Below are 12,993 nucleotides of genomic sequence, written 5' to 3'. Positions count from 1 at the left end.
CAGTTGGCTGCTTGTTCCCATTTCAAAAGTACAACAGATTTGCCCCTTCTCTGATAGAGGTGTCTGTTGCTTTAAAACAAACAAAAAATCAATGGCTATCGAAAAGTCCTTTTCAAACTGATCCTAAACTGAAGTTTTGAGGTTTTACCAGGCTTTTCTCCCTTCTAAAGCATTCCTGTGGCCTCAGAGGTGTGGCTTTGAGTCCAACTGATTCCAAAGCTCCGTTTAACCATGTAAATATGTGATCCTGGCAAGTGTTGCAAGTATATTATCCATTAAATTTTGAACTTAGGAGCATCGAACATGAAAATCTTAATTAGGTTTTTCTGGTAGTCCCTATTTTACTTTCCCAATCATCGTCACTTTTTAAAATCTGGAGAGTAAATAGTTGAATTCTTATAGCTTTCTCCAAGGAATATTTCCCATAACTTAACTGCTTCTAATTCAGAGCAATAATATTACATACCGTCAACTCGTGTACCAGGAGGTCCATTAAGAAGGTAATCTTGTTACTGAACAGAACATCGGTGCAATTTTCTGAACAGTTATTGCAGGTGAGGCTGTAAACACTGACTGCACTGCAGAGAGACCTAGTAGAAGGAAAAAAACACCATTTATAAAACTTGAGCAGCTCTTTCCTATACAATTTAAAATACATTAAAATTAATGGTACAAGAGCAACAGGCATGGGATGGAAGTCACTCTGAAAAACTAAGCAAATATAGGTGAAAGGCCCATCAGCTAGATATAAAAGCTTGTAATTTTTACCCAAAGCTCATTGTTCATTAGAATCTAACACTTGTCTCTTATTAATTTTTTGGTTGCAGCGGCAATGGAAACATACTATCCGGTATGTTTTAATAATGTAAGATTAGGTATTATCCAGGAACTTGGGGATCTAGAATTCTTTGACTAATACCCAGGAAAAAGGGTCTGTCAAAGCTCCTGTTGCCAAACTCCTTGTCTAAGATAAGGGCTGATAATGCAAGGTGGGAACATGTAGGAGGAGAAACCAGAAGTCTTCTCTGAGACAAGGACAGCAGTCCCAGGCTGGGACCAGCACATCCGCTTGGAGGCTGTACGGACAGGGACTCAGAGCGTCTCAGCAGACGACGACCTAGAAAGCTGAACAGTCTACAGACCAACTGACTGAGGAAATGTTTTTCTCTTAGGGATTAAAAAAACTATACGCCATTGTTCAAAAAGCTTTTGGAACAACAAATTTATAATCTCTTCTATTTCTATGGTGTTGGGTGTAACTGCTTTTTCATTTTCTTGATGAGTCTGGTTGAAAGTTTACCAATTTTCTTGATCTTTTCAAAGAAGCAGCTCTTAGTTTCACTCATCTTTTCTACTGTTTCTTTTTTAAGGCTCTATTTCATTTACCTGTGCTCTGATCCTTATTATTTCTTTCCTTCTACTAAATTTGGGCTTTTTTGTTTTCTTTTTCTAATTCCTTTAGGTATAAGGACAGCTGGTTTGAGATTTTTCTTGCTTCTTGAAGTAGGCCTGTATTGCTATAAACTTCCTTCTTAGAATTGCTGTTGCTGAGTCTCAAAGATTTTGAGCTGTTGTGTTTCTATATTCATTCGCCTCCTGTGCTGGGCAGACAAGACAGACAAGCTGTCCTCACGGAGCTGAGGCTCTAGTGGGAAAGAGATGGTGAGATGAACCACTGTTGTGTATGTAATCCTCTGTTTATCTGATACAGTTACAACTTGCTTCACATAACTGATAGGTTCCCGAAAACTGGGCACAATATAGGGCACAATAGGATATACTGGTTATGAGTAGACACACTGGAATAAGATATACCTAGGTTAGAATCCCAGTTCTGCCATTTTAGAAGTTAGCAAATTAGTAATTTAACATTTCATCATCCATTTTCTCACCTGTAAAACTGGGATAGAAATATCTAAGCTTCACCTGGTTATCATAAGAATTAAATGAGATAACAGATGTAGAGTACGTAGCACAGTGCCCGGCCCATAGCATAGTTTAATACTTAATAAATGATAGCCTTTATAAGGGTTATTAATCTTATTATTCTGGTAATGAACAAGGCACAAATAGAAAACTGAATCCAATTAAGGCATGCAGTAGGAGCTATTATTTCCAGGACACTAAGCACACTGCTTCCCGAATTTTTTCAAGGAATACTGGCAGGAATGATGAAGGGACTCTGTACCACAGGGAGGCCAGAGGAGGCCCCGCCCTGGGTGGCTGCTCAGTCCCTGACAACTGTACAGGAAAACCGCGGCCCACATGTGTCCCACTTACAACATATGTGGGTCAGAAGCTCTACCTAGAAAATCTGCACAATTCATTTATTACATAACATATCTAGATTTTGCAAAATTTTCCTTATAATTTAAAAAATAACATGCATTTATGATAACAGATAATTTAAAAGAAAAGTGTAATAAGTTTTCGAAAGAGAAGGACAAATAATAAAAAACTATCAAGAGATAATTTGGTATTTGAACTTGTAGTTCAAAGTCTTTTTCTTTTTTCATTCTTTTTATTTTTTATAAAGGTATTATTGATATACACTCTTATGAAGATTTCACATGAAAAAACAATGTGGTTACTGCATTCAGCCCCATTATCGTGACTCCCCACACCCCACTGCAGTCAAGGCCCATCAGTGTAGCAAGATGCCAGAGTCACTATTTGCCTTCTCTGTGCTACACTGTCTTCTTCCTGATACCACCCCCCGCACCATGTGTGCCAATCATAATACCCTGAGTCCCCTTCTCCCTCCCTCCCCACCCACCCTCCCCCACCCCTCCCCTTTGGTAACTGCTAGTCCCTTCTGAGAGTCTGTGAGTTTGTTGTTGTTTTGTTCCTTCAGTTTTGATTCGTTGTTATGCTCCACAGATGAGGGAAATCATTTGTTACTTGTCGTTCTCCGCCTGCCTTATGTCACTGAGCATAATACCCTCCAGCTCCATTCATCTTGTTGCAAATTGAAGAATTTGTTTCTTTCTAATGGCTGAGTAGTATTCCATTGTGTATATGTACATCTTCTTTATCCATTCATATAGTGGTGAACACTTAGGTTGCTTCCATATCTTAGCTATTGTAAATAGTGCTGCAATAAACATTGGGGCACATATGTCTTTTTGAAACTGAGAAATTATAGTTTTTGGGTAAATTCCTATGAGTGCAATACCCAGGTCAAATGGTATTTCTATTTTTAGTATTTTGAAGAACTTTCATATTGCTTTCCACAATGGTTGAACTAGCTTACATTCTCACCAGCAGTGTAGGAGGGTTTCCCTTTCTCCACATCCTCGCCAGCATTTGTTGTTCTTAGTCTTTTCGATATGGGCCATCCTAACTGATGTGAGGTGATAGCTCATTGCAGTTTTTATTTGCATTTCCCTGATAATTAGTGATGTGGAGCATCTTTTCATGTGCCTGTTGGCCATCTGAATTTCTTCTTTGGAGAACTGTCTGTTCAGATCCTCCACCCATTTTTTAATCAGGTTATTTGCTTCTTGGGTGTTAGGCTTATGAGTTCTTTATAAACTTTGGATGTTAACCCCTTGTCAGATATGTCATTCACAAATATATTCTCAAATACTGTAGGACGCCTTTTTGTTCTGTTGATGGGGTCTTTGGCAGTATAGAAGCTTATGAGTTTGATGTAGTCCCATGTATTTATCTTTGCTTTTGTTTCCCTTGCTTGAAGAGATGCATTCAGAAAAAAGTTGCTCATGTTTATATTCAGGAGATTTTTGCCTCTATTATCTTCTAACAGTTTTATGGTTTCCTGACTTACATTTAAGTCTTTGATGCATTTCAAATTTACTTTTGTGTATGGGGTTAAACAATAATCCAGTTTTATTCTTTTGCATGTAGCTGTCCAGTTTTGCCAACACCAGCTGTTGAAGAGGCCGTCATTTCCCCCATTGTATGTCCGTGGCTCCTTTATCGTCTATTAATTGACCATATATATTTGGGTTTATATCTGGGCTCTCTAATCTGTTCCACTGGTCTGTGGGTCTGTTCTTGTGCCAGTACCAAATTGTCTTGATTACTATGGCTTTGTAGTAGAGCTTGAAGTTGGGGAGCGAGATCCCCCCTGCTGTATTCTTCCTTCTCAGGATTGCTTTGGCTGTTCAGGGTGTTCTGTGGTTCCATATGAATTTTAGAATTATTTTCTCTAGTTCATTGAAGAATGTGTTGGTATTTTGATAGGGAATACACTGAATCTGTAGATTGCTTTATGCAGGATGGCCATTTTGACAATATTAATTCTTCCTATCCATGAGCATGGGATGTGTTTCTATTTGGTATCTTCTTTAAGTTCTCTCACAGCATCCTGTAGTTTTCAGTGTATAGGTCTCTCACTTCCTTGGTTGGATTTATTCCCAGGTATTTTATTCTTTCTGATGCAATTGTGAATGGAATTGTTTTTGGGATTTCTCTTTCTGTTACTTCATCATTAGTGTATAGGAGTGCAACAGATTTCTGTGCATTAATTTTGTATCCTGCACGTTGCTGAACTGAGATACTAGATATAGTGGTTTTGGAGTGGATTCTTCAGAGCATTTTATGTACAAAATCATGTCATCTGCAAATAGGGACAGTTTAACTTCTTTACCAATCTGGATCCTGTTTTATTTCTTTGTGTTGTCTGATTGCCATGGCCAGGACCTCCAGGACTATCTTAAATGAAAGTGGAGAGAGTAGGCATATTCGTCTTGTTCCCAATCTTGAATGAAAAGCTTTCAGCTTTTCACTGTGAAGTGTAATGTTGGCTGTGGGTTTATCATATATGGCCTTTATTATGTTGAGGTACTTGCCCTCTATACCCATTTTGTTGAGCTTTTATCATGAATGGATGTTGAATTTTGTTGAATGTTTTTTCAGCATCTATGGAGATGATTATGTGGTTTTTGTCCTTCTTTTTGTTGATGTGGTGGATGATGTTGATGTATTTTCTAATATTGTACCATCCTTGCATCCCTGGAATAAATCCTACTTGATCATGATGGATGATCTTTTTGATGTACTTTTGAATTTGCTAATATTTTGTTGAGTATTTTTGCATCTATGTTCATCAGGGATATTGGTCTGTAATTTTCTATTTTTTTGTGGTGTCTTTGCCTCATTTTAGTATAAGGGTTATACTCTATGCATAGAACGAGTTTGGAAGTATTCCTTCCTCTACTTTTTGGAAAACTTTAAGGAAGATGGGTATTAGATCTTCATAAATGTTTGATAAAATTCAGCAGTGAAGCCATCTGGTCCAGGAATTTTATTCTTAGGTAGGTTTTTTATTACCAGTTTAATTTCATTGCAGGTATAGGTCTGTTCAGATTTTCTGCTTCTTTCTGGGTCAGCCTTGAAAGGTTGTATTTTTCTAGAAAGTTGTCCATTTCTTCTAGGTTTTCCAGTTTGTTGGCATATAATTTTTCATAGTATTCTCTAATAATTTTTTGCATTTCTGTGGTATCCATCGTGATTTTTCCTTCTGATTTCTGATTCTGTTTATGTGTGAAGACACTTTTTTCTTGGTAAGTCTGGCTAGGGGTTTATTTTATTTTCTTGAAGCACCATCTTCTGCTTTCATTGACTCTTTCTATTGTTTTATTCATCTTGATTTTAGATTATTTCTGCTCTAATCTTTATTATGTCCCTCCTTCTACTGACTTCGGGCCTCATTTGTTCTTCTTTTTCTAGTTTCATTAATTGTGATTTTAGACTGCTCATATGGGACTGTTCTTTTTTCCTGAGGCAGGCCTGTTTTGCAATACACTTCTATCTTAGCACCTCCTTTGCTGTGTTTCACCAATTTTGCATTATTGAACCATTATTGTCATTTGTGTCTATGTATTGCTTGATCTCTGTTTTTATTTGGTCATTGATCCATTGGTTATTTAGGAGCATGTTATTAAGCCTCCATGTGTTTGTAGGCTTTATCTTTTTCTTTGCATAATTTATTTCTAGTTTCATACCTTTGTGGTCTGAGAAGTTGTTTGGTACAACTTCAATCTTTTTGAATATACTGAGGCTCTTTTTGTGATCTAGTATATGATCTATTCTTCAAAATGTTCCATGTGCATTTGAGAAGAATGTGTATCCTGCTGCTTTTGGTTGGAGAGTTCTGTAGATGTCTTTTAGGTCCATCTTTTCTAATGTGTTGTTCAGTGCCTGTGTCTCCTTTCTTATTTTCTGTGTGGTTGATCTGTCCTTTGGAGTGAGTTGTGTGTTGAAGTCTCCCAGAATGAATGCATTGCATTCTATTTCCCCTTTTAATTCTGTTAGTATTTGTTTCACATATGTGGGTGCTCCTGTATTGCATGCATAGATATTTATAATGGTTTATCCTCTTGTTGGACTGACCCCTTTATCATTATGTAATGTCTATCTTTGTCTCTTGTGACTTTCTTTGTTTTAAAGTGTATTTTATCTGATGCAAGTACTGGAACACCTGCTCTTTCTTCCCTATTAGTTGCATAAAATATCTTTTCCCATCCATTCGCTATTAGTCTGTGTGTGTCTTTGCATTTGAAGTGAGTCTCTTGTAGGCACCATATAGTTGGGTCTTGTTTTTTTATCCATCAGCAACTCTATGTCTTTTGATTGGTGCATTCAGTCCATTTATATTTAGGGTGATTATCAATAGGTATGTACTTATTGCCATTGCAGGCTTTAGATTCGTGGTTACCAAAGGTTCAAGGTTAACTTCCTTACTATCTAAGAGTCTAAATTAACTCACTCAGTACGCTATTACAAATACAAACTAAAGGTTCTTTTTTTCCCCTCCTTTTTCTTCCTCCTCCTTTCTTTATATACTAGATATCATATTCTGTACTCTTTGTCTATCCCTTTTGATTACCTCTGGTGACATGTATTTAACCTTAGGACCATTTCCATCTATAGCAGTCCCTCTAGAATACACTATGCAGATGATATGTGGGAGCTAAATTCTCTCAGCTTTTGCTTATCTAGAAATTGTTTAATCCCTCCTTCAAATTTAAATGATAATCTTGCTGGATAAAGTATTCTTAGTTCGAGGCCCTTCTGCTTCACGGCATTAAATACATCATGCCACAACCTTCTGGCCTGTAAGGTTTCTGCTGAGAAGTCTGATGATAGCCTGATGGGTTTTCCTTTGTATGTGACCTTATTTCTCTCTCTGGCTGCTTTTAATAGTCTGTCTTTACCCTTGATCTTGCCATTTTAATTATTATATGTGTTGGTGTTGTCCTCCTTGGATCTATTGCGTTGGGAGATCTGTTCACCTACACGGCCTGAGACACTCTCTCCTTCCCCAGATTGGGAAGGTTTCAGCAATTACTTCCTCAAAGACACTTTCTATCTTCTTCTTCTGGTATTCCTATAATACAAATATTGTTCCGTTTGGATTGGTCACACAGTTCTCTCAGTATTCTTTCATTCAGAGATCCTTTTTTTCTCTCTGTGCCTCAGCTTCTTTGTACCTCTTCTGTAATTTCTATTTCATTTACTATCTACTCTTCCCCATCTAATCTGCTTTTAGTGTTCTTCAGTGACTGTGTCTCCATCCTAAATTCGCTTCTGAGTGCTTGAATATTTTTCTGTACCTCCATGAGCATGTTAATGATTTTTATTTTGAAATCTCCTTCTGGAAGATTTATTAATTCAGTCTCATCTCAGTCCTTTCTCTGGTGTTGAGATTTTGCTTTGAGCCAGGTTCCTTTGACGGTTCCTATTTGTATGTGGCGCCCTCTAGTGCCTAGAAGCTGTACTCTCTGGAGCTGCTCAGCCCCTGGAGCGATACTAGGGGTTGCAGAGGAGGGGCGCTGGTGCCTGGTGGGGGAAAGAGCTGTTTCCTGCTTCCCGGCTGCTGTGCCTGCCTCCACTGCCAGGACCAGTGGGCAGAACACACAGGTGTGAGCCTCTGTGCTTTGTGCTTGTAGCTGCCATAGGCAGGGCTTCCCTGTGGCTGTCCTGACGCCAGGGCAGGGACTGCGGTTTGAGAGGCAGGTGCGGGCTGGCCGGGAGGAAGACACAGCAGGGTTCATACCACGGTGGGGTTCTTGGAGCTGCGTAGCCAGCCAGGGGGATGGAGCGCCTGAAGATCGTTTAAGCTCCCAACCTGCTGGGCAGAGTGCACCTGGACAATTTTGTGTACCTGTCCTTCCTCCTGAGCAGTGAGCTCTGTGCAATTCATGGCTTTTTAGGAGCCCTCTTGCTGTTAGGAAGTCTCTCAGACTGCCTGCCCAGCTCAGCTGTATATGAATCCCTGTTTTCCACAAGCAGCTGGAATCTCCGTCTCTTCAGGTATTCCGCCTGTCTTAGCTTCCCAACCCCAGTAATCACCAGAGCACCATGCAATGTAGGTTTGTGCTCCCAGAGCAGATCTCCAGGGCTATGTGTTCAGCAGTCCCAGGCTTCCACTCACTTGCTGCTGTTTCTCTTCCTCCCTCCTGTGATCTGGGGTGGGGGAAGGGCTTGGGTCCTGCTAGTTTACAGCTTTGGTACATTACCCTGTTCCGTGAGGTCTGCTGTTTTCTCCAGGTGTGTGCAGTCTGGTGCAGCCTTCCTTCCTGTTGCTCTTTCAGGATTAGTTATATTAATTATATTTTCATATTATATGTGGTTTTAGGAGGAGGTCTCTCTCACCTCTCACAGTGCCATGTTTCTGAACTTCTAGTCTTGTTTCCCTACTCTTATAAATATATATTTGTTTAACAAATATAATGAATATTTCTCCATGATATTTAATATTCTTATGTAGCACTGGACCTCACTTCTTAAAAAGGAGTACTTTCTTACCCAGAAGCTTAAAAGCTTTCAAAATCTTACTCACACCAGTAAGGATCACCACCATCCAAAAGACAAACAACAACAAATGTTGGTGAGGTTGGGGAGAAAGGGGAACCCTCCTACACTGCTGGTGGGAATGTAAATTAGTTCAACCATTGTGGAAAGCAGTATGGTGGTTCCTCAAAAAGCTCAAAATAGAAATACCATTTGACCCAGGAATTCCACTCCTAGGAATTTATCCTAAGAATACAGGAGCCCAGTTTGAAAAAGACAGATGCACCCCTATGTTTATCGCAGCACTATTTACAATAGCCAAGACATGGAAGCAACCTAAGTGTCCATCAGTAGATGAATGGATAAAGAAGATATGGTACATATACACAATGGAATTACTATTCAGCCATAAGAAGAAACCAAATCCTACCATTTGCAACAACATGGATGGAGCTAGAGGGTATTATGCTCAGTGAAATAAGCCAGGTGGAGAAAGACAAGTACCAAATGATTTCACTCTTATGTGGAGTATAAGAACAAAGGAAAAACTGAAGGAACAAAACAGCAGCAGAATCACAGAGCCCAAAAATGGACTAACAGTTACCAAAAGGAAAGGGACTGGGGAGGATGGGTGGGAAGGGAGAGATAAGAGGGGGGAAAAAAGAAAGCAGGCCTTATGATCAGCATGTATAATGTAGGGGGGGGCACGGGGAGGGCTGTGCAACACAGAGAAGATAAGTAGTGACTCTACAGCATCTTACTATGCTGATGGACAGTGACTGTACTGGGGTATGTGGGGTGGGGGCTTGGTAAAGCGGGGAGCCTAGTAAACATAATGTTCCTCATGTAATTGTAGATTAATGATAACAAAAAGAAAAAAATCTTACTCAGATACTCAAACCACAGAACAGATGAAACCAGAACTCCTTGGACTGAAGCAGATGTGGGGAACCCAGGGCCCTACTATAGTCCTCCTCTCAGAGAGCCCTGGCTATGTGTTCTCCAACAGTGTAAGGTAAAAAGTACTGAGCCTTGATACAATTAAAATTTAACCTGATAACTTTCTCAATAGGAATGGCAACCATAGTACTGCATGCAGAAAAAAGTGTGTGTACATATATTTGTGTATGTATGCATGTATGTATAGGTTTATACATACATGTATGTACATATATGCATGGAAATCACCTTGGTTACTAATTTACATATCCTTCCAGAGACAGTCTATGCATATGCAAGAATATTTTTTTCCCCTACACAAATGATATCTTACAAGACTTGGAGGTTGAAGTGAGTCAAGGCCACTTTCCTGTGGCTCTCAGCTGTTGCTATTAAGCAATACTTAGAAATGTTAGGCTTTCCTGCAGCACCATTTTCCAGTTTCTGAGTGCCAAGCACCAGTGGGATAACTTTGGTTCCTTGATTTCCTAATCTCTGATGTGCAGCTTCAGGTACCCATTCTGTGGTTTCCTGGGAGTGAGAGACAGTTGTGTGTGGCATGAACTCATTTCCTTCCTAACTGGTGCTGGTCTCAGAAAGCAGCACCCAAAGGGGACATGCTTGCACTGTTTTGGAATCAATCCAAATGCCTACAACTTCTTCCAACAATTCTGTAAGCATCTAATGGCTTACTCTAAATTCCTTTTCTGATTAAAATCCTTAAACTGAGAAATAGTGAATGATTTAAAAAAGCTGAACAATGTCAATCTAGGGATACAAAATTTTACTTGAATCAACGTCTTACTATTGTTGTGTCAATTTTCAATGTTATAAATAATACTGTTTTAACAGTCAGAGTTCTTTGTTACAAGCCACTGGAAGAAGGCTCTGGTTGATTTAAACAAAGGAAATTAGTTGACAGGCTACTGGGTGTATCACAGAACTGAGAAATCATAGGTGTAGATGTTACTCTGCCAGAACTAAAACCCAAATCACATACCACCAAACTGATTTGTTATAAAACCACAGGAACGCCATATAGCAGAGTTTGAACTCACACTGTGACTCTGGGTAGTAGATGCAGCTGCCTCCAACTGTCAGAAGACTGGAGTTTGGGATGTCTTTTTCTTACTGATTTATAAGGCTCTTTACTGATAATAAGGATGTTCACTTTTGATCAAGTGTGGCAAATTAATTTTTCAGTTTGCAAAATTTACATGAATTTTTTTGTCTTAAAGAATGTTCCCATTTTTATGTGATAAAACCTATCAAACTTTCCTTTAGTAAAGGAAACTTTGTGTCAAACTTAGAATGACCTTCCCACTTTAAGATAAGAAAAATAATCTTTTATATTTACCTCTGGCACTTCCATAGATTTTACATATAAATCCACACTATAAAATTGATTGTGGGATAAGGTACAATGTAGGGATTTACTTTTTTTTCCAAAATAAAGTTGCCATTTACACTTATCTTTCTGTTAATTATTGTGCTCCTCTATTTAAAAATTTTTATTGTTTTTTTATCTTTCCCTTAATTATTTCAAAAGATTTTCTCATTAAAAATACAGCAAAGGATTAATATATGTTAATATTTTTTTTCAGTATATCTACTGCCTTTCATTTTACTTCTTATTTTTAAGGTATTTTTTTTATGTATCAAAACTAAACAGGTTTATGCAGTCTAATAATTTTTATTTGTTGTTTTACTTTTTATTCCCTTCCTTTTATCCTTTAAAAAGTTCTTCTTCATAATAAGGTTACTATACATTTTTATTTGTTTGTATTTATTTTTTCTTAAATTATCACTATGTGGTAATTTTATGGTTTTATGATTTACTATTAATTCATTTAGAATTTATTTTGGTGTGTGGTGTGGAGCAAAGCTTAAATTTATCCTGCACTCCTCTCCCCACCCACCCCAGACCACCGCCAGTGGGGTTATTGAATAACCCATCTTCTCTCTGCTGGTTTGAAATGCCACTGTTATCATAACTATATATAGGGTATATTCCCTGGTTTCCTAGTCTAATCGATAATTTTGTCAAGAATTGTGTCAATATCACATTGTTTTGTGTATTATAGCTTTATCGTAGGATTAATATATATAATTATAGATCCCTTAAGGCTTAAAACAATGAAGCTATTACATTCAGAATGAGTATAATATAATGAATATAAGGTTCCTCGCAGAACCTTATAGCTCTATCTACTGTATCTTATTTTCCCTTTGGTTTGATCTACAATTTTTATGGCCTTGATTTTTACATTCTATTTTTGTGTTTTATTCAATAAAATTCCTACAACTAGTCTAAAATCTTTTGTGGGATATCATAAGACATAAACATACATGTAAAAAAAGCGAACAACACATGGTATGGGATTTTTGTCCTAATACCCTTGGTGCTTTCCATTAAAGAAGATGCATTTACTGATAAAGTATGGGATGTACATTTATATAATCTTACACTCCGAAACTCTCCCAAGAACTTTCCACAAAGAAACTTTCTGATGAGAACAAAAGGTGGGAGGAGGGGAAGGGATGACCAAACACTCTCAGGAAAAACTTGTCCACTCAGTAAAACTTGTTTGAATGACCACCTCTATTTGAAGAGCACCTGTCTTAGAAAGATCATTTCTTTGAACCCAGCCTGGGTGGTCTGCCCAAGCAGCTTTCCCTGTAATTTAAAACTCAAATGACTGGAAGCACTTTTTAACATCAAACAGAAAGCCCCAGATTTTAAAAGTATCTTCTGAGAAGACATTAAAATCTAAGTGTCTATTCTGTCAAAAGTACACAGTGGTTGGGTTGAGATAAAGGATTTCTGCTCCAAATAATCATGACAATATGAGTGAACCTTGTGTCAGTAAGTCTTCTCACTGAAAATGTTTCTTATGAAAAACAGAGGACAGAAAGGACATCATAAAACTGGGTATGATGGCAATCAGTGTAGGAACGTACTTATATACAAAAGGACAGTAACTGAATATGAGTATAGTACACTTCAGTCATTAGAGTAGTACCTAAGACATTATTTGATAGTTAAGCAGAAAAGCCCCAGGAGTTACAGCCTAAGAGGATTTCAAAATACGACTTAGGTAGTACATAGTTTATATCCTTATGCAGTTTGCAGTGTATGTTTCAGAAAACAATGTTCACCCAAATCCACTGTATTATACCTGTGTCCAGATGGTAGATACTGTAAAACAATTGCCATGGGCATTTTAAAACCACATCGCCAATATGTTTTATAATTTACCAAATATTTTTGGTTTGCATTAAGCATTTAATAAA

The 12,993-nt window shown here is 38.0% G+C and overlaps 1 protein-coding gene across 6 annotated transcripts in view; it reads right to left on the bottom strand.

Annotated features, from left to right (window-relative positions):
- SCAPER (S-phase cyclin A associated protein in the ER) overlaps positions 1-12,993 on the bottom strand; it is a 539,256-nt gene that overhangs the window by 116,552 nt on the left and 409,711 nt on the right. For all 6 annotated transcript variants that reach the window (XM_073212228.1, XM_073212229.1, XM_073212230.1 and 3 more), the window contains exon 25: positions 467-590. In XM_073212228.1, the coding sequence (XP_073068329.1) occupies positions 467-590 (124 nt within the window). The remainder of the gene's footprint in view (positions 1-466; positions 591-12,993) is intronic.

The sequence above is a fragment of the Manis javanica genome, chromosome 8 (genome assembly GCF_040802235.1).
Source record: "Manis javanica isolate MJ-LG chromosome 8, MJ_LKY, whole genome shotgun sequence".
Lineage (NCBI taxonomy): Eukaryota > Metazoa > Chordata > Mammalia > Pholidota > Manidae > Manis > Manis javanica.
Note: the sequence above shows the minus strand (reverse complement) of the source record. Positions and strands in the feature narration are given on the sequence as shown.